A 27791-nucleotide genomic window follows, 5' to 3' on the forward strand; every position below is an offset into this window, starting at 1 on the left:
TGGGGTTTTCAGTTTAACATTTGAAAGTGCAATACTTACTTGCGATTTTTTTTTTCCCTTAGACAAAGGATTTTGTACCCTCAACTTAACTTCCCTTTTTTCCAGAAAGAAGCGTAAGTCAAAGCCCTTGGTTAGTGTTAAAATTTTAGACATAAGTGAACAACCACTCACCACCCAGCCCCCACCAGTCTTGGGTCCCCAGCCAAGCACCCACCTCTGCTATGCCATACAGAGGGTCCACTATCTCCTTCTCAATAAAGACTTCGTGCTGAGAGAGTTCCAGAGCCAGCTGATTCTCAGCATCCCCACACGTCTCCAACATCTTCCTTTAAAAAACAAGACGCCCGACAACAAACATACGTCCGTTAAATCCGCCACCTGATTACCACCACGAGCCAGCCCTGCTCGCCAAGCAATGGGAACACATTAGGGTGCTACACATCGAAAAACAACTCTAAATTTAGAGTGTGAGTCCACAGATTTGTGCTTTAAAATGAACAGGCTATCTGAGATATACTTTGTGTGTGCGGGATGTGGGTTAACAGTGGGGTGACAACTCACTGAAAGATTAGGTCCTTGGGTCAAGTGAAAATCAAGTATTCTCAAAAGCACCCTGAAAAATCTTTTAAATCATAGGTAAAATTCATTATACTGTATGTTTTCTGTCTGCCAGTGAGTCCAGCCTATGTGGTGTTTTCTCCAGAGTTAAAGCAAGTGCTGGTTTGCCACTGGGCAAGTGAGCCAGTGGGCTAACACTTAAGGGCTGCGTCACATGAAACTCGTGGTTCCTCTTCCTTCCTGGGAGCGTACCGTTGATGGCACAAGAAGTACACCTGCAAAGGATATAATGGCTCTGTCTCTGCCCTTCCCCCTCCAGTTCTCTGTGCGGTCCTTTTGAAATTATAAATAAACATGTGTGGTGCTGGCCTGAGGTGGCCACGGTGCCGCAGGCAGGAACAGTGACCTCTAGTGCCAGGCTGCCCCAGTGTGGATGCAGGCGTGGCTGTTTGCCAGCCGTGTGGTCTTGGGCAATTTACTCACCCTCCCTGTTTGTCAATTTCCTCATCTGTAAGATGGGGATGTTAATATCACCTATTTCCTAGGTTGGTTCGAGGGTTAAATGAGCTGTTACTGGAAAAGCACTGAGAACAGTGCTGGTACACAGCAAGCACTCTGCCAACCAGGGTGGCGATGGTGTCGGCAGCAGGAGGAGGAAGTATGAACATGGAAACACATCCAGGCTGGAGGGAGGGGGGCCAGCATGCAGGCGCGCATCCCCTCCTCTCAAGGCCAGTGCCCCCAAGTATGGGAGCACAGAGAAGACAAAGGAAGGGTGCAGAGTGAGAGGAAACCACTGTCTCCTCCAACGAACCACGGAGAATTGTAGGATACAGAGCATGGCAGACCTCGGGAAATAGGCTGAAAAGTCCAAAGGCCATATACCCGGCTGGGAAGGGAGGGCCCGTCTTACAGCAGGAGAGGGCAGACTGGATCAAAGGACACTGGCCTCGTGGAGAAGCAGGTACAAGGAAGGGAAAACCTTCCCTCTCAACAATGCAAACAGCTTTATTATTAGATTTTTAAAGTATTTATATAATACATGCCCATCGTAAAAAAACAATCCAGATAATTCAGAAAGGATACTACTTTGAGACAACCTCCATGGACATTATGGTAATTGCCTTTAAAATAAGTGACTCTTAGCAGGGAGGGAGCACAGAGAGCTCTTAGTAGAGCACGTGCTTAGCATCAACAAGGTCCTGGGTTCAATCCCCAGCACCTCCATTAAAAAAAATAAAAGTACCTAAATACCCACCCCCCCAATTTTTTTTCTTTAAATAAAATAAGTGACTCTTAAGGACGGGAAGGGACTGGTCAGGGCTTATAAATCTGAGTGAACACCTGGAACAGGGAAGGGACTGAGTTCTTTATATCCAGGGAATAAATATTGGCCCTATCAATTACTTTCATTAGCAGCCTTTGGCATCATCCATCCTTGCTTCCACTAAAAGGAAGCTTCTCCTGCATCCCACCGGCCTCCCATGGAGCCTGAGCTGTTCTCCCGGCAAACGAGCCATGGCATCATGCTCATGTCCCTGTGGTCACACGGGTGGCTGCCATGCACCCCACCCAGCTGTCCGCTTCCACTGACCCGCGGGGCTCTCCTTCTGAAAGCGGCCAACTCTTACCCCAGGAGAGAGTCTTCTAGCTGAGTCGATGCTTCTATCATGTTCTGAGCGAGAGCTGTCAGAGGGAGTTTTTTCTGGAAGGAAGAAGACAATGAGTTTTGGTTTTTGTTTTTTTTTCTCTTCCCATTACAAATGATACCCTGTTCTCAGTTACCTGCTTCAGATTATCAGTCACTGGTTTCTCCTCCAGGCAAACTGCACATAAGAGACAGTCTGTCTGGGTTCAGGTTCTGGTCTTAAAGGTTACGAGTCGTGTGACTTAACCTCTGTGTCAGTTTCCTCATGCCTGGAATTTAGGGATAACAGTGCGAGGGTCCCAGGGCTGCCTGGCGACTACAGGAGGTATTCAAGGTCCAGTACCTCCCACGTGGTAAGGACTCAGTAAACATTCACAGCTATTATTACTGTGGTTGTTGCTATTATTATAATTACTAATAAGCCAAGGGCATATTATGTCCCAGGCACTGGGGACATAAGACATAGACCTTGCTCTCTGATCATTATGAAAAATGAATGCCATAGGGTGCTCAATTTCAAAAACTCTAGCTAGAATACTCTTTCTGAAACTGGCTATTCATTTGGCTGTAATCATAAAGACGCAGCTCTCGTTAAAGATCTGGAAAAACCTAGCTAAATAACAAAAGAAGGCTTTTTAGGCACGAAGCCACTCACTTCCTATCAGAGGTTTGTTTTTCAGTTGGAAATGACCGTAAGGGTCATCTGATTATCGTTCTAACTGTGCAGTCAAGCAACATGAAGCCCAGGGGGCTCACACGTGTGACCAGGCACCCCAGTGAGGGGGCGCAGAGCCAGACCTCAGCGCTGACGGCCCAAGCCCAGGTTCAGAGTCTGTCCACCACCGGCTGATGGCTTATGTCAGAATGTGGGCAGCAGAGGCCTGGAAAGCAGCAAGTGCGTCGGTTATAATACCATAATCTGCTAACAAAAAATGCTTTCACTGCTACAGGACTCCATGTAATTTTTGCCTTCCCAGTAGAAAGGGTACTCACATCAGAGACCCAGGGTCCACCTTGGGGGGAACTGCTCCGCCCTGACCTCAGGCATGTCTCCTGCTTTTCCTGCTTTCAAGGGCTGCACCTGATACAGGTGTACCCGTCCCTGCTTCTATCATGTAGAGTATCTCTTGAAAGCTGTACAAGAAGCTGCTAATACTGGTGGTCCTGGAGAGTGGAGTGGGGTGCCCGGGAACAGGGCTGGGAGAGACCTCACTTCATCTTCTCTTATCATGGATTTTGACCATGTAAATGGGACAGCCCGTGCAAAATAGTACACTGAAATTTAACAATAAGTAGCAACAAACATATGTACCCATCTCTCCTCCTCCTTGAGTTATTCTCCAATAAATAAATAACAGGCTTCACGTCTCCTGGGCTTTCTCACTTCCAGCCCAGGAAGACACGTGAAAACGGGCAGTGGGCTGGGATCAAAATAGAGGGTAAGTGATACCTTTTAGTTACACAGCCTTTCTAAGGGAAGTTAATGTAGGATAAGGGCGGTAATTAAGAGAAATACACTTTTTGCAACTCTGGAGCTCTATGGGTCCCTTCCAGTTCTTGCCTCTTCGCTCGCATGGGAGCTGCTGGCGGGGCCTCTGGGAAGCTCCTCCTCTGTTTTTTAGAGCCCTAGAGATCTGCTGTGGTTTTCTGCATACAACCGGCCTCTCGTGGTCACCTGTTGTCTGTTGTTTTCACGGTGACTCCTCTTCCCACGTGCAGAGTGTAAACATCCCCAGAGCCCTGTCTTGGGGGCTTTGGTTTGAGGTTGGAAAAGGCAGGCTAAGGCACTGGGTCTTAGAAATGAGGCACCTTTGCCCCTGCTGCCTGGAATATACCCATCACCTGCCACTCATTTTCCTCCTTTACAGCTCGGCCACCACCGCCTCCAGGAAGCCTCCCTGCCTCCCCCCTCCTCCTTTGGTCCCCACCAATACCCTGTGCACATTCTGTTTAGCATGTTGTTTTATAATTACCATTTCGGGGTGGGGAGCCTCCTCCACCAGGCTGTGAGCACCTTTTAAGGCAGACACCACATCTTACTCTTCTACAGCTCCGGCACTTGTACACAGTAGGTGTTTGATAAATACTGCATTTGTGTTTTAATGAATACATGCAATACCTGGGCTGTGTCTCAAAGCAGACGAAAGGACCAACAAGATGTAACTGTGTGACGATGATGGCATATAGCATGAGTAAGAGGAAGTGGGCGACACTGAGACTGCCGGGCGACACTGAGACTGCCAAGGGAAATGCGAGCAGATTGTGAAGGGTTTACGTCATCTAAAGAGCTCCGACTTCGGGGTATTTTGTACGGCAAAGAGAAGACAGCCAATATTTTCTAATAACTTTAAATGGAGTATAATCTATAAAAAAAATACTGGATCATGATGTTGTACACCTGAAATGAATATAATATTGTAAATCAACTATACTTGAATTAAAAAAAAAAAAGAGCTTGGACATTAAACCAGCCGATGGGAACCAGCCGGTGTCCCCGCCAGAGCACTGCCCGCACTATGGGACACTTCCTTGGGTGCAGCTATTCCGCCAGGCAGTGAAGAGTGTTCAGCATCCTGGTCCCCACCCTCCAAAACCTAGTAGTGTCCCCCAGACCTGATGGCAATCAGAAAAGTCTCCACTTTTCCAAATATCCCCAGGAGTGTAATTCTGGTCCTGGCTGAGCACAGCTAAGCTTAAGATATTTTTTTTTTCTTTTCCAGGCAGAAGGAAGACAGGATCAATTTGTGTTTCAAGAAACCAACTCTGGTGATCAGGTTGAAGAAAGGCTGGAAAAGAAGGAAATTAGAGGCAGGAAATGGAGCTCAAGAGGTGACCGTGACAGGCCAGGTGAGAGGGAATCGAGTCTTCATTAAGGCGAATGTGGTAAAGATGGAGCAGAAATGAGGAATTCAAGAAACACTCACAGAGGGAATCACAGGACTCGCTAATCCAGCAGCTATGGGAGGGTGGGGATAAAATAAAAGGGAGTATACGATAACCCTACAGTTTCTGGCTTGCATAATAGGGTGGAAGGAATTTAAGCGTCAACACAGAGGAAAGAACTAGTTACTCACGCTCAAGGAGACAACGAGGGGAGGAAGCATTCTGTTTGGTTGAAAATGGTTTACAAGTCCCTGAATAAACACATCAGTTAGAAGCCATGAGAACTGAAGGCGTGGCCCAAGGCAAGGAATGTGACTGTGAGAATAAAGAGGCGAAGGACAGAACCTCAGGAAACAGCACGACAGGGGCAGGCAGAGCAGAAGCCGTGGCAAGAGAAAGCGAGGGAGCAGCAGGGGCGGAACCAGCAGACCGAGTCTGGTTCTGGCGGACAGGACCTGCAGCAGACGTTCCTGGAATTGCAGGTGTTTACAAACTTCCGCTGCTTAGACAGACATCGCGGTGGGAAAACTACGTATCGTGCAACGGAGGAGTAACCCTGTTGTCAAGATGGCCAGAAACGCGTGTAGGAAATATAAAAGAAGGATGACACAGGTCATCTGCATACCAGGTCTTCCTCGTGAGACATCTGGTGACAAACAAAGCAACGTGGGAAGTCATAGCTTCCCTGTACGCCGCTGCAACTCCTGCCTTAATGTTTTATGGGCTTCTAAGGGGCAGTGTGTGCTCATAAGCTGGGAACTTGTAAAACTAAGGACGGAACTGCCGAATGAACAAAGCTGCTGTGCTCTGCCGGTGGGACACGGGGGGCTGGATGCTCTGAGCAAACGTATCCTGGGGTGGGCGTTCAATTGTTCTTGAATTGAACAGGGCCCATCCTTCCTCCTGTCTACTGCAGCACCCTAAGTTCTCCTAAGGATCTAGCCTGGCCTCGATGAAGCCTATGAGCTGGAGGCAGGACCACAGCCAATGCTCTGGGGTGAGCAGTGATCAGTGTAAGTCGATCAACACATCCCACCTTCTCTCCCAACCTCACCCCCTACCCGTGGTAGCTAGTGCGGGTCGGGGTGTTGGGGAGGTGGAAACGTTCAGAAACGGGGAACGTGACTCCATGCAGATCAAGACAATGGGAAGAGACTGCTACCTGCCACGGGTGTGGAAAAAGAAGTTTTCTCACCCCACTAAGAAAGCTACCGGAAGAGATGCTCTCTACTCTTGCTGGACGTGCACCTGCGTGGAGTAGCCCACATAAGCTGCTGGTAGCCAACTTGTAACCATGAAGGATAAAGCAGACACTGAAGACAGCCAAAGGAGAGAAGAAAAAAACTGGGGTTTTGGTTACATCACGGAAAAGCTAGACTGACAGAGCCTTACCTCAAGTCCATCCCAACTTCTGGACTTCTCAGTAAGCCAATAAATTCTACTTTCTAAGTCAATTTAAGACAGGCTTTCAGCTTTTTGCCATCAAAGGAGTCCTAACTGACATATCCATTCTCTGATGGAAGACAAATCTTTAAAAGCACCTGGAGACAATTCAGTGTGAGCAGGGCTTTTGGCTCCATGATCTAAGCACAAAAGCGTGTTATGGTCAGGCAGGTGTCAGGAGCGTGAGTAGGGATCTAAGGAACAAATCTGCAGGCAGATCTGCTGATGCTGCTCAGGGAAAGTGGACCGATACAGGGCGAGAAGCCTCCCAGAGACAAGGACCCACCCAGTACTCACGTGTCTCCTCTCGGCGTCGGTGCCGTGCTGGCCCTGGAAGCAAGCCATCAGGCGCTTGTGGGAGTGGTGACACACGGAGCGCACCGTGTCCAGGCGCCGCTCGATCTGACAGAACAAAGACAAACGAGCCGTTGGCAGGGTTCACGAACAGACTCAGCCTCTTCCTCGTGTGGTGTCTGCGTGGAGGCAGGGAGGGCAACCTGCGGTCGAGTTTTCCAGCTCTTGGGTGTAAATGGTGATGGTTTCCATGCACCTACCCCAGGGCTTCTCACTACTGACAACTGGGCTGGATAATTCTGGGTGGTGGGCAGCTGTCCTGTGCATTACTGGCATCTTCAGCATCATCTCTGGTCTCTACCCACTAGATGCCAGTGGCATCCAGCTCCTCCAGTGTGACAACCGAAAATGTCCCCAGATGTTGTAAAATATCCCCTCAGAAGGCAAACTCGCCCCTGGCTGAGAAGCCCTGACCTCCTTTACACTGAGGTTTTAGATCCCTTAATGGCTGAATCTGTGTGCAAGGGGGAGGGGTGAGCGGTGGCAAAGTTAACACACTACAGCACCGGCAAAGCCCCAGCTCCAACCAGCAGAACCGCAAATGAACTGCCTACACCTGGACCCAGAGCGACTGCCAAGCGGGAAAGCCACAGGGACAGTCGGGCTCCCTGCATCTGGCTGTAGGGCCGTCCGCACACGGTGCATCAGACAGAAGGTCAAAAGAAATGATCCACGACTGAAACTCAAGATCAGTGTGCTCAAAATTATTCCTTATTGGGCTTGGGGTGGCTTTTTTTGTCTTTGCTTTTGTTTTGTTTTTTTTTCCTTTTTTAATAATAAACCTCTAAGGCAGAATAATTGACAGCCAGCAGTGAGAAACCCGACTGAGGGGACCCACACGTCATGATCAACTTCCCAAAATATTAGTGCTGGGATGTGGCTGTTTATGGCAAAGAGAGCCGCTTTTTACAGGAAGGAATGCCAAAAATGTGTATTCTGATGACTCATCAAGAATGAGAGCAGGCCCTTAGGGATGCTTTCTATTTTAAAGAAAAATCAACAAATTCAAAGCAGAACACATTTTTACCCCCAAACCCTTTACCCAGTGAGAGGGTTTTGTGCCTCTTTCTCAAGCAGCCCTTCTCCAGATCCAAGGCCCCTTCCCAGGACCCTGATCTGCAGGCATATGTGTTTAGGACCAGAAGCCACATCACTTGCTCCAAATCTTATAACAACCCAGTTCTAAAAACTGGAAAACTAATATTCCTTCTTCATTTGCCACAAAAGCAGGGGGGGAAGAAAACCCACAGAAGTTCATTTCATTTTGATTCCAATTTCCACTGGAAGAGAAAGTCCATAGGGACAGGGCCTTGGCCTGTTTTGTTCACTGATTTATTCCAAGTGCCTAGATCACTGTCTGGCCCACGAACGGAAGGTGTTCACTTAATATTTGTCAAAACGATGGGTATAAGCTGAATCCCTGTACACGGTATTAGAAGAACAACAGGAAATCATCTGCAGTTCTCACCCTCCTGGGATTCGCAGCCTCCTGGGGAAACTCCGTACAAACAAAATAACGAGGCAGCCTCCTGAGCTGCTCTAACAGAGACCCAAGAAACGAGGCTGGAGAACAGAGAGCAAGTTAAGGGAAGTTTCACACCAGAAACAAAATCATCTCTGCGGCTTGCGATAGTGGTAACCAGGACAACAAGTACCTAATCGTTAGCACTTACTACGTGCCAGGCTCTGTTCCCAGCGCTCACCACGTTTCACTCGTGAGCCCCCCTTACCCACCCCGTGGGGCGGATACAGCAATTACCCTCCTTTTCGAGAAGTGGAAACTGAGGCACTGAGAGGGTATAAATCAGTTCCTGAGGCCACCAAGCTGGTCCGGGGCAGACGTGGGAGGGGCATCCAGGTGGCTGGTCACAGACTCAGCACCCTGAACCATCACGTGCCTCGTTTGTGGTTGAAAACAACAGAAGTCAGAGCGGGGAGACATCTGTCACAATGACCGCGGACAGGGAGTATCTGTGCCATAAAAGAAGGCGCTCCTAGAAGCTAGCAAAGCCCTCGGGCCCCAGCGGATGTCTGGGCAGAAGGACAAGAACTTGCTGCCCGAGTCCCACGCCATCTCTGCCACCCTCCACCCCACCCGTCTGCAAGGCCTTCTGGCCTCCTCTTAGGGCTTCCAGGATTAAGTGGGATAACGCGTGTTACTGACCTGGGATGTGGCAGGGAGAATGCTGACGGGAAAACCTAGTGCAACTGGACCAGACGATATTTTTAAAGGTCTGACCATGGACTTGAACTATCTGATAAAGACTAGTGGGGAAATAATGTTAAGAACCTGTTTCTTCTTTTATTTATTTATTTATTTTAAAGAATCTGCTCCTTAAACTTATATAATATTCTACGTAAACCATACCTCAATAAAAAATTTTTAAGATTATGATTCTTTAATAAATCTTTTAAAAAAAACCCTTCTAATCCTTTGTAGTTTTTTTTTGGAGGGGGAGGAAATTTGATGGACTGATTGATTTGTACTGGGATTGAACCCAGGACCTCGTGCATCGTAAGTACACGCTCTACCACTGAGTTATACCTTCCCCTCCAAAACCCTTCTAGTCCTTGATTAAAAACTTCAAGTCTTCAAAAATAGAAGAAAAAAAAAAGCCTTAAAATATTCTACTTGCAGACGGTGGTTCTAATTCAGAGGGTTATTTCGGCCTGAGGTGGTGGGCGCAGTGTTTCTCTAAATTATCTAGCTCTTTCTCTCCATGGGAAGAGACAAAAAGTCACCTGGGAGCAGGTCTTTGGTCTCCAAGGACTCACTGGGGTACACCTGAGGCAGGTTACACAGCTGAGAGGCAAGGAGACAGGTGAGCAGGCTGAACAGAAACCTCAGGTTACGTGGGTGAAGGAAGGGGGTCCTCTCCCTTGAGAAGCATCCTGTGCGGGTGGGGATGGAGCAGGGTTGGGTGAAGTGATGAGTATCAAGAGTCCGGGCCCTTTGGGGAGGAACTCTCACCCCCAAAGTTAGAGAGACCTCTGAAGAGGAGGCATGGGGGGGCCCTGGCCAAGGTTCCTAGTGGGAAAGGCGCCCCCCTACAGAGAGGAAAGTCCGGCCTGATGAGGTGAGGCCACCCGAGGGCCCCTGGGTGGTTCTGAGAGATCTGGTCACTGTCACTGAGACCCTGAGTCCTCCAGGACCCCACAGGCTGGAGTTCACGAGAGGGAGCGAAAAATCCCACCTCTAGGTTGGAGCCAGCTCCGCTGCAGCTGGCGGAGCCTGTCCCCTCAAGGGCACCATCACAGCTGCCAAGCCGGACCCGTGACCAGGCTGGAGTGCCAGTGGGCTGATGGGGTCAGCCAGGCCCCGCCCCCGGCCCCACCCCAACACCTGGCGCTCGAATGCGGGACTAGCCCCGTCTGAACTTCGTAACATGACACCAAGGTCTCAGATCCCCTTTTTATCGTGTGAGATTCAACTGCTTTTCTTTCCTGCTCAAAACCATGCTAATTGTGCTAATTCTGTTTCAGGCAAAAAACGACAAACAAAAAACAAAGCACCAGAAGCTTCAGTTCTCACCTATGGGATTTTTTTTTTTTTTGGTTTGTTTAAACAGAACATTTTAGAAAGTCTTCATTTTGTTACCTGTAAGAGATCTTCACTGAGGACTTCTGTTTTCTCGGCTCTGTGGGAAAAATTAAAAGTTCAGAGTGAGAAATCCAGAAATAGAAAGCAACTCATGAAACTGAGTAATTATTATCCTGGAGCTTAAAACAAAGCAGGCGAAATGAATGATAACAAGGGGAGAAATTTTACCAGTTTTTATATCTGAGGGCAACTGAAGCAAAATCAAAGAAACACAAAATGAAAGTTTGCAGAGAATAGCAACCCCAGATAAGAACAAATGACTGAGACCAGTGGTTCTAAAACTCGAGCAGTCACAGATTCAACAAGGAGGATGGGGCGCTTCACTGATTTAAAAATGCCACTTTCTGGGGGAGGGTATAGCTCAGTGGTAGAGTGTGTGCCTAGCATGCACAAGGTCCTGGGTTCAATCCCCAGTACCTTCATCAAAATAATAAACAAATAGGTAAAGCTAATTACCTCTCTCTGCAAAACAAAACAAAACAAAACAAAAACCTTGCAGATTATAAAAAGTAAAGTTAAAAAAAAATGCTATTTTCCAGGTCTCACCTCAAGAGTTTCTAATTCAGTAGGTCTGAAGTGAGATCCTATGTTTTGTTAACAAGCCCCTCCCCTCCCAGCCCAGAATTCCCTAGCCTGAGACCTACAGACCGCACTTCGATTGCTCCAGAGAAATAAAGAAAATAAGCCAATTTTCTAGAGTACATTGAACTTCAGTTCTTGAAATGATCACTTCTGAGTTTCACAACAAACAAGTCTGACCCAAGTCTGGAAACATCATGCAATCCTGCACACACAATAATGACAATTGAATCTTCCTTCTTTCAGCTATCTCATCTTTACTTTAGAAACGAAGTGTTTTTACAACTTTCCCTCATCTGTGCTTTAGAGCCACTGTTGACTTCAGTGCCCTTTCCAGAAAACTCACAGGGCAGCCAACAATCAGCAGAGCATTCTCAGTTGCCAGATCACAGTAATTGTTTAAGAAGACTTCTCTCCGCAGTCCAAAAGTGATTTAGGCCAAGTCATTTAACAATCCTACCATATTCCCACTGAAATAAACAAAGAAATTTTTAAAGGAAAAAGAAAAAAAAATCTGTTTCAGCTCTGAACATTGCAGGAGGGTGGTGTGAAGACCATTAATGAACCAGAAAATCTGAAGCCTTTTTATGAGATAAACTGCAGAATGAACCAACACTAGAGAAGGGAAAGCCCTTTGGCCAGAAGGTTGTGGGACCCCCTAGAATGACCGCAAAACAGTGCTAAGCTCAGAGCAGTGCTAGACGTGAGAAGTGTGGTGGCACACACTTCCAGCCCACACGTGGGTGATGGCATGTCCGGTAAAACCCAGGCGTTGCCACAGAGAATTCCAATACCAGTTGTCACAGCAGTGCCCCAGTTAACTGGGAGATGCCTATAGGAGTGGCTTGGTTTCTGCAGGAGACCGGAACACTGACCTGACTCAAATACTCCCCAGGACCAGAGGAGCAGAGCCTGGAGATGAGGCCAAGGCCACAGCATCCAGAAGAGGCCAACTCTCAACTCTCTGAGCACGTTCTGCAAGCAACCAGCCAAAATATGCCATCCCGGCCCTTGCTTGGCACATGTGGTGCCAGGCATTGCTGAAGTGCCAAACACAGGTAGTCACGCCAGTTGGGGAAATGGAGTAGGACCACAGCTGACTATGAGCTCAAGGAGCCAGCCTCAGAAAGAACCCTGACAGCCTAGCAGGGACATACCTGGCATGAGACCACCGTAGCTTCTCCATGATTCCCTCTCACCAAGAGCCTTGTCCCTCCTCTAGCGAAATACTACCACTGGATTATGTAACTTTCACCTTGTCTCCTCTGGCCAGGACCCAACGATCTGGACAGGGCCCTGGACACCTCTGGCAGAACTCTGAAATGTCCCTTTGTAAGAATAAGTATACACGGAGGGAAGTCCCAAGACCTATTAAAATATTCACAAGTTCAAAAGCGGAGGTTCAGAGCAAGTGTGTCTTCTTATGAAACAAAATTATTTTAAAAATATAAGAGGAAAACTTGGTTTTAAAATCTCAGTGTGGGTGCTTAGCAGGTGTGAGAGAGTTAGTAATAGCTCCATGGTCCAGGAGAACCAATTGTGTGCATCTTGTCTCAGCTCCTTGTTCACCAACCTCACGCTGGTAACTTGAAATGAAAAATCAGATAGAATGCAAACAAATGCAAACAACATAAACCAGGGCTTTTTTTTTTTTTTGAGAGTCAGTTATATGAGCCACAGCACTGTGAGCATCACAAGGAAAAAGAAAGTCAATGTAAAAAGAAAGCAAGAATTAACTTCAGAAAAAAAACAAAAAGTCCTTTGGCAAGATAGTCATGGTCTACTACTATGCTCAGCTACAAAAAATTGATTGGATATAGTAATGTAAATATCAAATAGTATATCCCCAAATTATAATATGACTGCACTGGAAGGATGGGGGAGCAGAAGGAGAGAGGAAGGTTATACAAGAGCTCCAAACCCTCATTTATCATAACAGGAAGCCAGTAAATAATGCCTAAACTTGATAACGTGAAGGATAGCAGTTTACACATATTATCTATAAATATGGATATGAGTAAATGTCAAAATAAACAGCTCAAATTCAAAAGTACTTGTCTCTTCAGCTGGGGAATCTCAACTGGGAAAGTGGGATGAATAAGAGAGATCCCACTGTACTTTGTGATAAGCCTTTTCCTGTTATCTGACTTTTTAAACTGCATCAGATTTTTAAAAACAGTGTGTTAGTTACCTTTTTAAGTAACATGCTTGATATGGTTTCAAGTGACGCATAACTTTAAGTGAAGTGTAACGTCAACTGTAAAGTCACTGGTCCCGCTGTCAGTCTGTACACAAGTACAACAGAGCACAGACCTCAGAGTCCCCACATGACAAGGCAAAAATCAGGATATTTACTGTCTTTGTTTCAAATTGACAGTCTCATAGAAACAGAGAGTGGAATGGTGGTCACTAGGACTGGGGAGTTGGGGAAATGGGGAGATGCTAGTCAAAGGGTACCGACCTTCAGTTATAAGATAAGTTCTGGGGATCTGATGTACAGGATGGCAACTACAGTTAATAATACAGACTTGGAATTTGCTAAGAGAGTAGATCTTAAGCATTCTCATAACAACTGTCACAAAAAAAAGGTAACTATGGGAGGTCATGGATATGTTCATTAATCTGATTGTAGTAATCATTTTATAATGTGTATGTAAATAAAATCATCATCACATTGTATACTTTAAATATGTACAGTTTTGTCAATTATACTTCAGTAAAGCTGGGGGAAAATCAGTTTTCCTTATTACAGGCAATTTAAGTAATTTCAGTGAACCCTAAAATCTGGTTAAGAAGACGCATTGAATCTCTTTCTAAAATTAATTTTATCAATGTAGTAAACAGAGTGTTCTCAAAGGCAGAAAACACAGGGTAAACTTATTTTTTAAACTGTATGTTAACATTTTCATGTAGTATGTTCTGTGTATTTTTCAGCCTGCAGATACCTTTTCAGGTAAAGTGCCTCTAAATTTAAAGCAAAGTGTCCAGTTGCCATTATGATGGGACTATACTGAATCTGTAGATTGCTTTCAGTAGTTTGCACATTTTAACAATACTAATTCTTGCAATCCATAAATATGAGGTACCTAGGGAGGATTACTTTTAAGTGACAAATCACAACTGGGGAATGTGATAAATTGGGGTGGCTCCTTCACACAAAAATCCCCCCACTGGCCCGTGCAATCCCCATCTCAATTTTAGGGACCCACAACTGTCCCCACTTCCCCCAATATGTGTTACAAACGACCTGACCTCCCTCATCACTGTGACTTGTCCAAGGCTCAGCCCTTTCTACGCTGAAGTGTTTTGGAACATTCATCTTTACCACAGATGTGAAAATTTTACCTAAGGGAACTTCAGCAATTAGCACTTAGAATACTGGCCAAGGTGCCCATTCAAAAGCCATTTACGGTGCGGGGGAGGGTATAGCTCAGTGGTAGAGCACATGCTTAGCATGCACAAGGTCCTGGGTACCTCCACTTAAAAAGTAAATAAATAAATATTGAAACCTAATTACCCCCCTAAAAACAAAAAATTTTTTTAAAATAATTTTTTTTAAAAAGCCATTTATGTAAACCAAAGAAACTTGGTTTTGCTGAGATCTGTTATCTTTGATCAGTTTTTTAAAACTTATAAATAAAGCAAAGGGGGATGGAGCAGCATATTGAATTTATCAAGACAATGTGATCCAATCATAAAAATAATACTTGCTAAATCGGATTGTTTTAAATCAAACATGTTGCTACACAGACCTAAAGTTTTTGCACATGGGTGTTTTTCTGCTTTGTCAGAGCCGTCTCTGTGTCCAGCGTTCTGTGCTTGAAAACACACTTGATGTTTCCTGTCTGTAACTGGAAAAACAATACACCGCAGGAAGGCACTTCCCACTCGCCATCTTACTCTGGGAGTTGTTTTTTCCTACGCTAGCTGCTGTGTGATTTCACTAGTCACTCAAACCAGGCTGACATCAGGTAGGATTTTTCATTTATTTGTCACTTTCTGGTAAAGCAGAAGACTTCTTTCCTCCTCATTCCCAAAGCCTAAAAGCAGCAGGGCTGTGCAGGCCTTGAGAGGTTCACCTTTTCTAGACATGCTCAAATGAGGAGACGGGGTCAAAGGAAATTTTCCAATTGGCCTTGACAATCTCCATCTCTAAGCGTGGACTGATTTCTGGAAGAGTTTCCCCCATTGCTACACTCAATGCCAGAGGCCACTATCCTGAGGCACCATTTTGTTTCCCAGGAAACTGAGGACCGCATTCAGGGCACAGACATCTGCTGCAAGCACGTATTATGGGAACCGTGGCAATAAATGCTCAAGTCCACACCTTCAGTGCCCACTGTGATCATCCGAGCGTGGAGCGTTACTGACCTCGTGTCTGCCAGCCAGAGAGCTCCGTGGGGGCAGAGACCAGGTCTACCTTAGCCATCAGCCCTCCCCAGCACCCAGCTTAGCCCCTGCCTGTCACACAGGGGGCGCTTAGTAAATATGCACTGAATGGATGAATGAGAAAAGGAAATGGCTGTCACAATGACAGAGGGAGGTTTGAAGAAAAGAACTTTCCAGATTTCAAAAGAGATAAAGCAAGAAAAAAATTCGGGAACTCTAAGGCAGAAAAGTGGCCATAGGAAAACAGAGAATTGCCTTCCACTATAAAATCCACGATGACTAAAATTAGTATGTGATACACGTTTCTGCTTTCCCTACCCACCTACACCCACCCACGTCCCCCCAAAACACATATTATAATGAGTTTTTCTTCCTGATTCCTACTTATAAACATATTCCAGGACAAGATGTAAATAAATACCATTGCCTACGTCAAGCGTCGCACACTTTTCCTGGAAAGACTAGATGATAAATATTTCAGGTTCGCAGGCCAGATGGTCCCCGGTGCGACGACTCAGCTCTGCTGTGGCAGCACAAAAGCGGCCACAGATGACTTGGAAATGAATGAACCCGCCTGTGCTCCAATTAACTTATTTATGGACAGTGACATGTGAATTCACATCATTGTCATATGTCAGGAAATATCACTCTTCTTTTGATTTTGCTTTTACAACCGCTTAAAAATGCAAAAAGCATTCTGAGCCTACAGCAGCCGGATTTGGCCCATAGGCCACAGTTTCCTGACCCCTAATCCCTGTTCAAGTGAAATGCCATGAAATTTCCCTTCCTGTGAAACACCAGTCCTTTTCCATCACCTCCAAACTCCTCTGACTCTGAAGGGGGATTTCTGCACCTTCCCAACTTGCATTTCAGGAGCTGAGAGACACTGACTTCTCGAGACTCCACCAGATGACTCCCCTACCATCCCTTCACTTGCTCTGGGGGCTCATCTTTCTGCAACCCCACCCCCCCACCCCAGCACACTCTCTACTCAGGGATGGCAACAAGTGGCCTGGGAGCCAACACTATCATCCCAAGATCACAGTGCTGCTGTTTTTTGGTTTACAAATTCACGTAAGGGATCATAGTTCTGTCGGTTTTTAACTTACGCATTCACTTTGATATACCAATTAAAATTTTAAAAAAAGAAAGAAATGGGACATGGAGAGAATTTTTAATAAGCTGATTTCAAATCCTGGTCATCTGCCAATATCCAAATGCATCTCTGATGAGTAAGAAGAACTCTGACCAGTCTCCTGAGGATTCTCAATATTGCACAGCAGGCGACAATACCGCACAGTCAGTGCATGCCCAGGCATTGGTATTCTCAGGGAAGTTACAGTGGCCAGACCCACGGCGAAGTAGTCCATTTAATTCTGCTGGGAACCAGATTGTGTGCAACACTGTCATCTCCTGTTAAAGTGTTTACAAAATCCACTTGAGAATTGCGCAGAGTTTGGACTCACTCATCGATTTCACAGTGAGACAGGGGACTACTGAGTGAGTTTTTCCTGTTTTATCTCATTAAATTAGCCGTCTTCTTAAATTTCTGGGAAGGAATCTAAAATCTACTTAATTGGATTTTAAAAATAAAGGACCCTCTGACACTTTAGGAATGAATCAATTTGTTACACATTCCACAAAGTAATTTAAAAAGTCTTAAAAGGGAGTTTACAGAACTCTAAAGAGGTAATCTGGGAAAAGAAAAGAAAAAAAAAAAAAAGAAAGAAAAGATCTCCACGCATGATACCGGAAAGAACTAGGATATTTATCAGGGAGAAAACGAACAAGTAGAAAGTATTTTGGTAATAGTATGGGTGAAATACATCTCATAGTTCTATGCTGTGATTTATTTCCCCAAGTGATGGAATTTTACCCATATATTTACAGCTTCTCTAAAATAAGCAACCTTTATTTTTTACTTTAAATAACAATGACAAACCCTATCAATCTTCACTGAATCTCCATAATATTATTTGACTCCCAGTCAATGACTAAGATGAATTGTTACACTTTAAAAGGAGTTGAATCGGGTTTTATCATTTTCCTACACACGTCAGCTTCACCTGCAGCTTTGTGTTTGGTCAGTTGGCTTCTCCCCTCTGGCACATGGAATGGAATCTATTTGCTGTCCCTGCTGTAACCATGTGCTAAGTCTGAAAGTTCCACCAAGGACTCCTGCTTATGGCAAAGTGAGAAGCAGCAGGGCCACCGGCACACTCTGCGACACCCCTCAACAGTCTTCCGGGGGAAGCCCAAGTGCCTCCCTCCCCGCCTGCTCTAACCATTCACAGCACCTGCTTGGGCCTGGGGGCAGCTGAGTTTGAGATCTCAGAACTTCCTCAAATAAGCAAAAATATATGAGAAATATTTTGCAACACATCACAGTGGAAGTGCATGTGGAGCTGAGACCTCTTGGGGGGAGGATCAGGGAAGGAGGGGGTGCTGTTCACTGCCAGGCAAGGCAAGAGGCCAGGAGGAGCCGAAAAGCCATGCAGAAAATTGAAATCAAAAATGCCAAGGGCAAAGCCACACCAACTCTGAGGCTCGGGGCTCGGCTGTGACTGGGCCGTGGCCACTGGAGGAGGGGCACTCCGCATCCTAAGACAAGGTCGCGCAGGCTCTCTTCCAGGTGCGTCTTCCTAAGCCGGCACAGTTGGACTTTGAAAAGCATGTTCCGATAGAAAGCAAGTTATAAATGATCTTTACGTTCTCAGTGCAGCTTACAGAGGCCCACTTCGCTTACAGCTTATCTAAATGACAGCCCTTGAAAGCGTCTGCCGAACCCAGGAAACGGTGGTTTAAAAAAAAAAAAAAACTAGGAGATAACAGTGTTTCACAATCATGGCTACACATTACAATCCAGGGGGCTTTGAAAAATAATGCAGGTGAGTCCACCGATAAAAAAAAAAGGCCAGAAAAAGCAAATCTATAGAGGCAGGGAGAAGACTAGTGGTTAGCCGAGGGTAATTAAGGGTGGGAACAAGGATTAGCTGTAAAGGGGTCCAAGGGATCTTATCAGGATGGTGACACTGTTCTAAAATCAGATTGCAGTGATGGTTACCCAACTCTGTATATTTACTAAAAGTCATTGAATCGTGCATTTAAGATGGACAAATTTTATGATATACAAAGTACACCTCAATGAAGTTATTAAAAAAACAAACAACAGCTGGACCCCAACCCAGAATGACTGAATCAGAACCTCTTGGGGGTGGGTTTTTTTTGTGTGCGCTTTAAAGCTCCCCAGGCCATTCCAAAGCGCAGCCAGGGCTGAGAACCAGGGCTGAGGAGCCCTGCAGCAGAAGGTGCAGAGTACCAGGAGCTGCGGGTGGCAGAGTGTGTACCAGGACACGGTGGAGCGGGGGTTCCGGCAGCGAAGGGCAGGCAGGCGGCCGCGGTGCTGCCCTATAGCCGGCCCCACGCGCACTCCTCCTCGGTCAGGACCGCCCGCATGTGGTCTGAAGTGCATGACTCACGACTGAGTTTACTCTCTTGCCTTCGCAGGCAGCGTACACGGAGTGATAAGAAACTAATGGAGAGCAGGTTCTAAGTTTCACTTCAGGCAAAGGATAAGGAAACAGAACACGGCAGGAGCCAAGAGCCAGGGCTCAGGAAGTCAGACAGACCTGACTTTGAATCCCAGTGCCATCACTTGGTAAGCTGCAAATGGGAGTCTCCACCTCCTCCACCGTAAAATGGGAGTAACAACAACAACAATAATAATACCACTGCAGTGGCTGTTTGGAAACGCCACTTATCTCATTTATCTATCTTATTGCTCTCATAAACACGGTCCCCGGCAGCCACGGAGGGTGCGTGGAGTGTTGGCCGTCCTGAGAGCAAGTAACAACCACCTTCAGATAAATCCCAAGCAGTAAGCCTTTTTCTAAGAAAGACCCTTCCGCAGCCATTGAGCTGTTGCAGCTTCTCTGGGAAGAAGTCGCGGTGGAGCCGAGACCACACAAAGACAAAAAGCGATGTCACGCTTACAGCAGGAGCAGGTCAGGCTGCTGGGTGAAGACAAAGGGCTGGTTGTGATAACGCTGTGTGGGCTGGAGGCCACCAAAGAGAGGCACAGGCACACAATACACAGAAACCCAGAGATCAAATATGTGGTGAGTTAGCAAAACCCTTCATCAAAGGATCAGCATCTTAAGCTGTTGAGCCTCCCACGGGTGGTGACGAGGCTGTGAAGGTGCCAGCGCTGGTGGCTCTCAGGTGTGCATGCAGAGCGGGGCCAGAGAACTCTCCAGATAGAAACCGCCCGAGGGCGGACTCGCCACCAGATAGTTTAGATCTTCATTCATTCAGCCAGTCTTCATGGAGCTCCCTCTCCATGTGAAGAACTGGGGAGGGGGAAAAAAGGAGAGAAATGAACCACAGTCCCCACCCTTGCGGAGCTGATGGGAAAGACAGAAATGTAAACAAGTCCGCTGGGAGCTGTGGGAGCACAGAGAGGGGAGGAATGGATTGCGCGGCCAGGGGAGGCTTCGCAGGGAAGCAGTCCAGACAGATCTCAGATGAGACACAACATCCAGAGAGCACGGGGGAAGGGATCTGGAGAGGGTCCTGCACGAGGGCAAGGAGCAGGGGAGGAGGGGACCCGGCTGAAGCAAAGGCTTTGGTGCTAAGGAAGCAGGAGGCGATGGGGAGCCACTGATGGTTTCTCAGCCATGCAGTGGCACGTCTGAAACCCAGATCTGAATCTTAGAATGACAATTCTGATAGCAGGGTATAGTATGGGGGTAGAAAGAACACCTGGAGGGCCTCTGCAGTTACCCAGGAGACAAAGAAGGACCTGGACGCCCAGCCCTAACAATCCCATCCTGGCCAATGACAAATTGCTATTTTATCAGAAATAGGATGGCAGAATCACTGACTATAAACTCACGACTTGAAAAACACTTTTAAAAGTTCAAGAAGAATTGATAAAAATCTGGAGCTCTCCCTGGTCAAGAAATAAATCAAATACAGAAACAAAAATTCATGGATTATAACCTGCTTAAATCACCAATTTCCAATACTAAAAAAAAAAAAAAAGTAATACTTTGAATCTATACCTTCTCTTTTTAAGTGAAAGCATTTTCACATGTATTATTCCATTTTTACTATGTTACATGTACCCTTAGAGGGCAATTTTTATTATCCCTATTTCAGGGATGTGGAAACTGAGGCAGGCACCCATTAAACAAATCACATAATGAAACAAAGTCTGTGGACCCCCAGAAAGAGAGCGATTTCAAGCTCATTAACCAAAGTGGAGTCTCTCTTAATTAATTTTCATGCTAGATGCTGGGGCTGGCTTTAACACAAACTAACCATATGATCTAAAAACCCATCCTTGACCTTTCTGTATCTCTATTTATATTTCCATCGACAACCTCACACAACTTTTCAAAGACCACAACACAATAGCACATGAGAGGATATTTTGAAACCTTCAAAACCACGCTTTGCAAACGTAGAGCTGTATCTCTATAAACAACAATAAACATATTTTTTTTAAAGGCAAAGAATGCTGAGAATTTGGGTAAGTGCAGACCCTCTAAGTTTCTACAAGGAATACACATCTCAGATGTAGCCCAGAAATTTCCACGCTTAGTGCGGTGCACAAAATGAAGGGAAAATACATTCACCTGGAAGATTGGGGTGAGGCTGCTTTGGACGGATGACAGATAGATTCTGGGTGGAGAACACCATCGTCTCCACACGCCCTTTTCTAAAGGTCAAAGAAGAGTGTTCCGACACCACAAGGGCTGAAACGATGTTGTGGGTGACTCAAGATAGAACACTGATTTTTTTTCAAATGAGGCTTTTACCCAAAAGGCTTTTACTCAAATGAAATGTTAACTCAGGGGAGCTGGCAGCCCACCACTGAGTTCCGCCACAGACTGCTGCCATGCGTACTCCGCCTCTAACCTTTCCATGTGGTTAGTCACTGAACAAATATTTGTTGGGTTCCCTTCCATGAGCCATCATGAGTAAGAGATACGGCCCCTGCCCTGACAAGCTGGGGACTCTCGAGGAAAATAAACCGTGTCGCTCCGGAGAGTGGCAGTCATCAGTCATCCTTACCACTGAGAACACTCACTGAGCTGGGGCCATGTGTTAAGCGCTGCTCCAGGTGCTTTTAAGAATGAATTCCTTAAAGGTCAAAAATAACTCCGTGGGGGGAGTAGCATTACCTCCATGTTACAGATGAGGAAACTGAGGCACAGAGGCTTGCCCAAGGTTTCACAGTTAGGCTCTGAACCTGGGCAGTTCTGAGCTCCAGAGATCCTGTTCTTAACGTCTGTGTTCCAGGTGCTTTACATGCTTTCACTCATTTAATCCTCAAGATAACTATGAGATCAGTACTACTATTGTACACATTTTACAGACGAGAAACCTAGGCACAGAGAAGTTAATTTACTTGCCAAAGGTTACAGAGCAATGGGAGGGCATCTAATGCAGATCGAGGATACCAGAAAGGTTTTCTGAAACTAGTGATGCCTTTTGAGGCCTCGTGGATGAATTGGAGTTTGAAGCACGAATGTTGGATAGAGGACAGTAGGTAATGAGGACAGAAGTGAGAGAGAGAGCACAGAGACAAGGTGACCCGGCTCGGGGAAGGCCCTACCTGAAGCTCAGGTGTGAGGGGCCCACTGAAGTCTGAGGGCAAAGCTGGGGAACTCGAGAAGGCTTCGGGTACTTGGGGCCTCACACAGAGTGGGAGGCGGTGGCAGTCTACCACCGAGGGAGGGGCGGGAGGGCTGACACATCCCCCTCGGAGGCCACCCAAGGCACAGGCATGCAGGGCCTGCTGAAGAACAACCGGGAAAAATGAGAGAAACCCTGCAGGCCTTTGGGCCTTAAACTGAGTATCAGAGCAGGGAAGGGTATAGCCCAGTGGTAGAGTACGTGCTTTCCCGGGTTCAATCGCCAGTACCTCCATTAGTAAATAAATAAATAAATCTAATTACCCCCCCCCAATAAAACAAAACAAAACAAAATAGACATGAAAAAAGAAAAACATGAGTACCAGGCAGTGCCACAGGGAGGGACAGGAGAGCTGAGAAAAGCTATTTTGATGCAGGCACACAAGTCCTACTAAATGTGGGGGTAAACAAGAAAACTGAGCTAAACAAGACCTGCCAGAGGGAAAATTTTCATCCTGCCTTTGGGATGAAAGTTGAAGCCTGTGATGAACTGAATGTACCAAAAGCAACAACCAAGCCAAGAGTCACACAACAACACTCTAGACTGACTTGAGCCCTCACACAAATGGCCTGACAGAAGAGGCATGCACTCCTGGTTTCTCCATACATCTGGCATTCAACCAAAACTGATCACAGTTAAAAAAAAAAAAAAAGCTTACCATGGGGGGAAAAAACAGAAAATATGCATTATCAAGATGGAATACAGTCAATGGAACTAGATCCAAAGATAGCCAAGATGCTGGAATTATCTTGCAGGGACTTTAAAACAACTATGATAAGTACATTAAAGGAGCTAGTGGAAAAGGTGGACAGAATGCATGAATAGATGAGGGATTTCTGCAGAGATCTGGAAACTGAAACAAATTATCCAAGCTAAAATACAAAGAGGAAAAAACTAGACAAAATATCCAAGATCTATGGGACAGTATCAGTTTTTCATAAATGCAATTAGAGTGCTAGACGGAAAAAGAAGGACCACAGGGCAGAAGAAACATTGAACCAAAAAATGGCTAAGAAGTTTCCAAATTTAATGAACACTATCAAACCACTGATCCAAGCCCAGAGAACTCTAAACAAGACAAACACAAAGAAAAATACACCTAAAAAGATCAAGGTCAAACTGCTGGAAACCAAAGATAAAGAGAAAATCTTGAAAGTCGACTGGAAGCTAAAAAGGCTCAGCCCTTCACATACAGGAGGGCAACAATAAGAATGATGGCTGACTTGTCATCAGAACTACTATGACCAGATGACAATGGAAGAGCATCTTTAAAGTGGTGAGAGAGAAAAGCAATCAACCAACAATTCTACATCAAATGAAAATATTCCTCAAAGATGAAGGCAAAATAAAGCCTTTTTTTTTTTTTCAGAGAGACAAAGGTTAAAAAGATTTCATCTTCTAAAGATCACTACAACATTGTGCTGGGGAGGAGGAGGGAGATGGAGAGAGCTTGGGCATTAAGACATCTATACTGATGCAGTCTGGGGTGGGGAAGGTCTTAGCTCTTACTTCCCATGCCAGCTCTGGTTAGTCACAGCTGTCTGCTGCCCCAGTCAAAAAGGGACTGTGAGGCTGCAACCAAACTCCCTGGGAACCAGACAGACTGACAAGGACAGAATGACAGAAAGATGTGTCAATCATTCTAACAGTGGATGTTTTTGCTCCTGGGTAAATGTCAAACTTAATGTCACACCCTAGTTTCACCGTGCAGGCAGATTAGGCACAAGGAAATGTTGGAGATTTTCTCTACTTTCTAGTAAAGTATCGGGGTAGTTTAACATCAAGAAGATTGCCAATTTCCAGCTTTTGGACTTTAACTTATGTCTCTGAGGTCTTGGGAGAGAAAGAAAAAGTTTTGGCTACAAGTGTGCTCGGCATTTTAGAGCTAAAGATTCCTCCACCTTGGCACTACCGACATTTTGGTCTAGATTAATTCCTTCTTACTCAGGGTGCTGCCTTGAGCATCACAGAACGTTAACAGCAGCCCTGACTCCCACCCACTTCAAAGCCAGTGGCAGGGCGTCCCCCTTTCCCCAGTGGTGACCACCAAAAATGTCCAGATATACTGCCAAATGTCGGGGGGAGGGCCAAAACTGCCCTCAGTTAAGAACCATTTGGTAAACAGAAAGAATCTTCATGGTTGTCAGAGAGACAAAGAGGTGGCAGTCTTTCTGTAGGAAGATTAATATAATTCATTTACATTAATGGGGCGGGAGGCTGGAGGAGGTGGAAGGATGCTATTCCGAGTAATGACCTAGTAAATAACTCTTTTTTGTTTAATTAGCACTATTGCTGATGATGTAAACTTGGGGGTGTCTTGTAACCTGGAAAATGGAAGGACATAGAAACCTGCTTTACTTCTTTTCTACAGACTGGTTCTTTAGCTCCTTGAGACTTTTTATGAAGTAGGGATAGTATTATAGTTTTAACTTCCAAGAACTCTGCATCTTTTTGTTAGTAGCTCTTTTCCCCCACGGTGGGTGCAATATCTTTTCTGAGGATTTTTCTTCCATCCTATTGTCCTGCCTTAGACAACACATGAGCAGATAAAACACCACTTGCTTTAGTCATCCACAGAGCTCCTTCTCCATAAGTCACCTGGGAATTTTTTTTTTCTGAATAGCTTTCAGTACCATATTTTTTAATCTCCAAAAATTTTAAAGGAAGATCTCTTCTAACATTTCAATGGATTTTTAATGGCAGAGAAGAAATAAACACACGTTTGGTCAATTATCTTAAATTAAACTGTCTCCCATAATGTCTTAAGTTCTCCTTCTCAGAGAATTTTCCCATCATGGACACCTTCAGGAACCTACTGGTGACAGTTCAATCTGTTGTGCCATCACATGTTATTATGATAGCTGTTTTCCTGAGACTTTATTAAAAATCCAAGTTGCAAAATCACCTGATAAAAAGGCAGAGAGGGAGCAGTCGGAATGGAGCATTTTAAACAGGCAAAGGAATTTCTGGGAAAATCTAGCATTTCAACAAATCTGGAGATCGTTCAAACAGGACGCTGGTCTTTTCTTATCATCGCAAATGCTCTTATTTGTGAAAACGACTTATACGTGCGTATCTCCTTTGTCACCTACAAGTCTGAACACAGAACAGGAGGAAACTGATAAAAGCTTGAGTTCAGAAGGAATCCCGCCCCGCCCCCGGCTCCTTGTGGGTGAATGAGGCTGCGAGTGAAAGTGTGGACCAGGCCTGCTGGGGTTCAAAGCCCAGCCCACCATCCAAAAGCTGTGTAGCTACGAGCAGGTTACTTGTCTCTGGGCCTCCATTTCCTCACCTGTAAAAATGGAGATACTGAGTTTCTAACTTACAGACTTGAAAGGATTGAAAGAGATAATACATGCAAGGTGCTGATTCCTTGAAACCGCAAAACATGGTTTTTCTTGTTATAACATAAGTAGTTAAGTGTGTGGACTCTGGAGACAGACTCACGAGCTCTGTGACCTCAGACAAGTTCCTGAATGTCTCTGGGCCTCTGTTTGCCCCTCCGTAAAAGGGAATGACACAGTATTGATTGTGCTGGCTACTAAATGAGTCAGTAGGTGACTAGCACTTGGAATAGTGCCCGGCATCGGTAAGCGTCCAAATAAATGCAAGCTGTCATGACTCCCATTATTGTTCTTTGGCTGGATCTTTCTGGCAGCCGTGCGGAAGGTGTGTGAGAGCAGGACACCCTAGAGGAGAACACGAGGAGACCCGCGTACGTGAGACCCAGGTAAAGACGAGGGGCCTGCCCCCAAGTGAGGAGGCAGCGGGGAAGGAGAGGGGACGGGGAGCTCTTACAAAGGGACGATGAACAGGACTGAGTGACGTGGCGTGGGTGTAGGGTGAGAAGGAAGAGCCTAGAATGATCACCAAGTTTCTATGCTGAGTGACTGGCTGGATAATAAGGTTCTTTTCCTGGAGAGGAAATTTGGACGGACCTGAGGGTCAGGTCAGTGAGGTCTGCTCCAGAAATGCTGAACTGAAGGGATCTGCTGAACGTTCGGGTGGAGTGTTTTTCAGTGTGTTTTTTGATGTATGGCCCTGATGTATGTACGATGCCACAGAAGAGGCGCCTGGGTGGGAAATGCAGAGCCTGCTGTGAGGAGGAGCAGCAAGCAGGGATTTGGGGGGCGTTCACTCAGAATGCAGATCCTGCAGAGAAGACGGCAGGTAAGGACAGAAGACTTGTGAACACACAGAAGAGCCAGAATGGGGAACAGAACAGGAGTCCCCGGGGAGGCCGGGAGCGAAGGGAAGCTGAGGGACTGGTTAAAAATGCAGATGGTGGCAGAGAGGACGGGAGGGATGAGGAGAATGGTGACTGGAGGCCAGGGTGCAGGGCAGAGGGGGAGAGGGAGAAGCAAAGTCACGTGGAGAAAGAAGGCAGAGAAAAACCTGAACCTGCAGCAGCCGAGGAGAAAGAGCCAGTGGCCAGAGGGAGACTGAAAACGCAGAGCAGGCAGAGGGGAGACAGGGCAGGGGAGCCCCCGGGAAAGGGAAAGAGGGGAAGCAGCGACAGCAGCAGGGACAGAAATGGTGGCAGAATCCAGCTTTCTCTGGAAATTAGGAGGCAGGTCATCCGAGGAGAGTGGGTGTGTCTGGAGCGGGTGGAGTAGGTTTGAGAAAAGTTAAGTCTGGCGAAGGCACTTAGGAAAATGGGATGGGAAACTTAGTCAAGGACTGGAAGGCAGTATTAAAAGTCCAGCTGAGCTTGGAGGCCATAAACTCTGGCAGCCCCAGCCTGCACAATCAGATGATCTTTCTGGACCACACCCTGTATCCCAGGTATGGGAGTGAAGATGCCAAGAAGGAGGAGTCAGGCTATTATTCTGCAGAACAGGTGAAAAGAGAAGGCTAGCTGGACAAGGTTCTGAACGTGACGTCAAAGAGAGACTGCTGGGATGGACCGAGGCCAGAGAGGCAGGGGGTGTCAGCAAGGGCAGGAAGAAGGGTTTGGGAGAGGAGTCTGAAAGGGGAAGAGGCTGTGGTCAGATGGTGGACAGAGAATTCGGGTTCAGACTTTAGACGTGGTTCGTAAAACACAATGGCATACTACTCAGCCACAACAAATAAAATAATGCCACTTGCAGCGACATGGATGGACCTAGAGATTATCATACTAAGTGAAGTAAGTCAGAAAGAGAAAGAAAAATATCATATGATATCACTTATATGTGGAATCTAAAAAAAAAAAAGACACAAATGAAGTTTACAAAATAGAAACAGACTCACAGACATAGAAGGCAAATCTGTGGTTACCGGGGGCGGGAGGTGGGGGTGGGAAGGGGGTGGGAAGGGATAAATTGGGAGTTTGAGATTTGCAGATACTAACTACTATATACAAAATAGATAAACAACAAGTTTCTACTGTATAGCACAGGGAACTATACCCAGTATTTTGTAGTAACTTATAATGAAAAAGAATACGAAAACGAATATATGCATGTATATGGATGACTGAAACATTATCCTGTACACCAGAAATGGACACAACATTGTTAACTGACTACAATTCAATCAAAACACACACACACACACACACACACACACACACACACACCAGCAAATTTCTTTCTGGAAAAGAAAGCCAGTCTGCATCTCCACCTAAAGCATACAACACAGCCTTCCTCTCAC

The 27791-nt window shown here is 46.0% G+C and overlaps 1 protein-coding gene and 1 non-coding gene across 6 annotated transcripts in view; one reads left to right on the forward strand and one right to left on the reverse strand.

Moving 5' to 3' along the window:
• Positions 1–27791, reverse strand: part of ARHGAP17 (Rho GTPase activating protein 17) — a 77849-nt gene that overhangs the window by 37121 nt on the left and 12937 nt on the right. For all 5 annotated transcript variants that reach the window (XR_012061173.1, XM_072942804.1, XM_072942807.1 and 2 more), the window contains exons 2-5: positions 10485–10524; positions 6830–6934; positions 2190–2263; positions 215–326 (exon numbers count right to left, since the gene is read on the reverse strand). Coding sequence is in view for 4 of the 5 variants with exons in the window: in XM_072942804.1 (XP_072798905.1) it covers positions 215–326; positions 2190–2263; positions 6830–6934; positions 10485–10524 (331 nt within the window). In the remaining variant the exon portion in view is untranslated. The remainder of the gene's footprint in view (positions 1–214; positions 327–2189; positions 2264–6829; positions 6935–10484; positions 10525–27791) is intronic.
• TRNAA-AGC (transfer RNA alanine (anticodon AGC)) lies at positions 10838–10909 on the forward strand. Its single transcript has one exon. It is a non-coding gene; the product is annotated as a tRNA-Ala (tRNA).

Source organism: Vicugna pacos, chromosome 18 (genome assembly GCF_048564905.1).
Source record: "Vicugna pacos chromosome 18, VicPac4, whole genome shotgun sequence".
NCBI lineage: Eukaryota > Metazoa > Chordata > Mammalia > Artiodactyla > Camelidae > Vicugna > Vicugna pacos.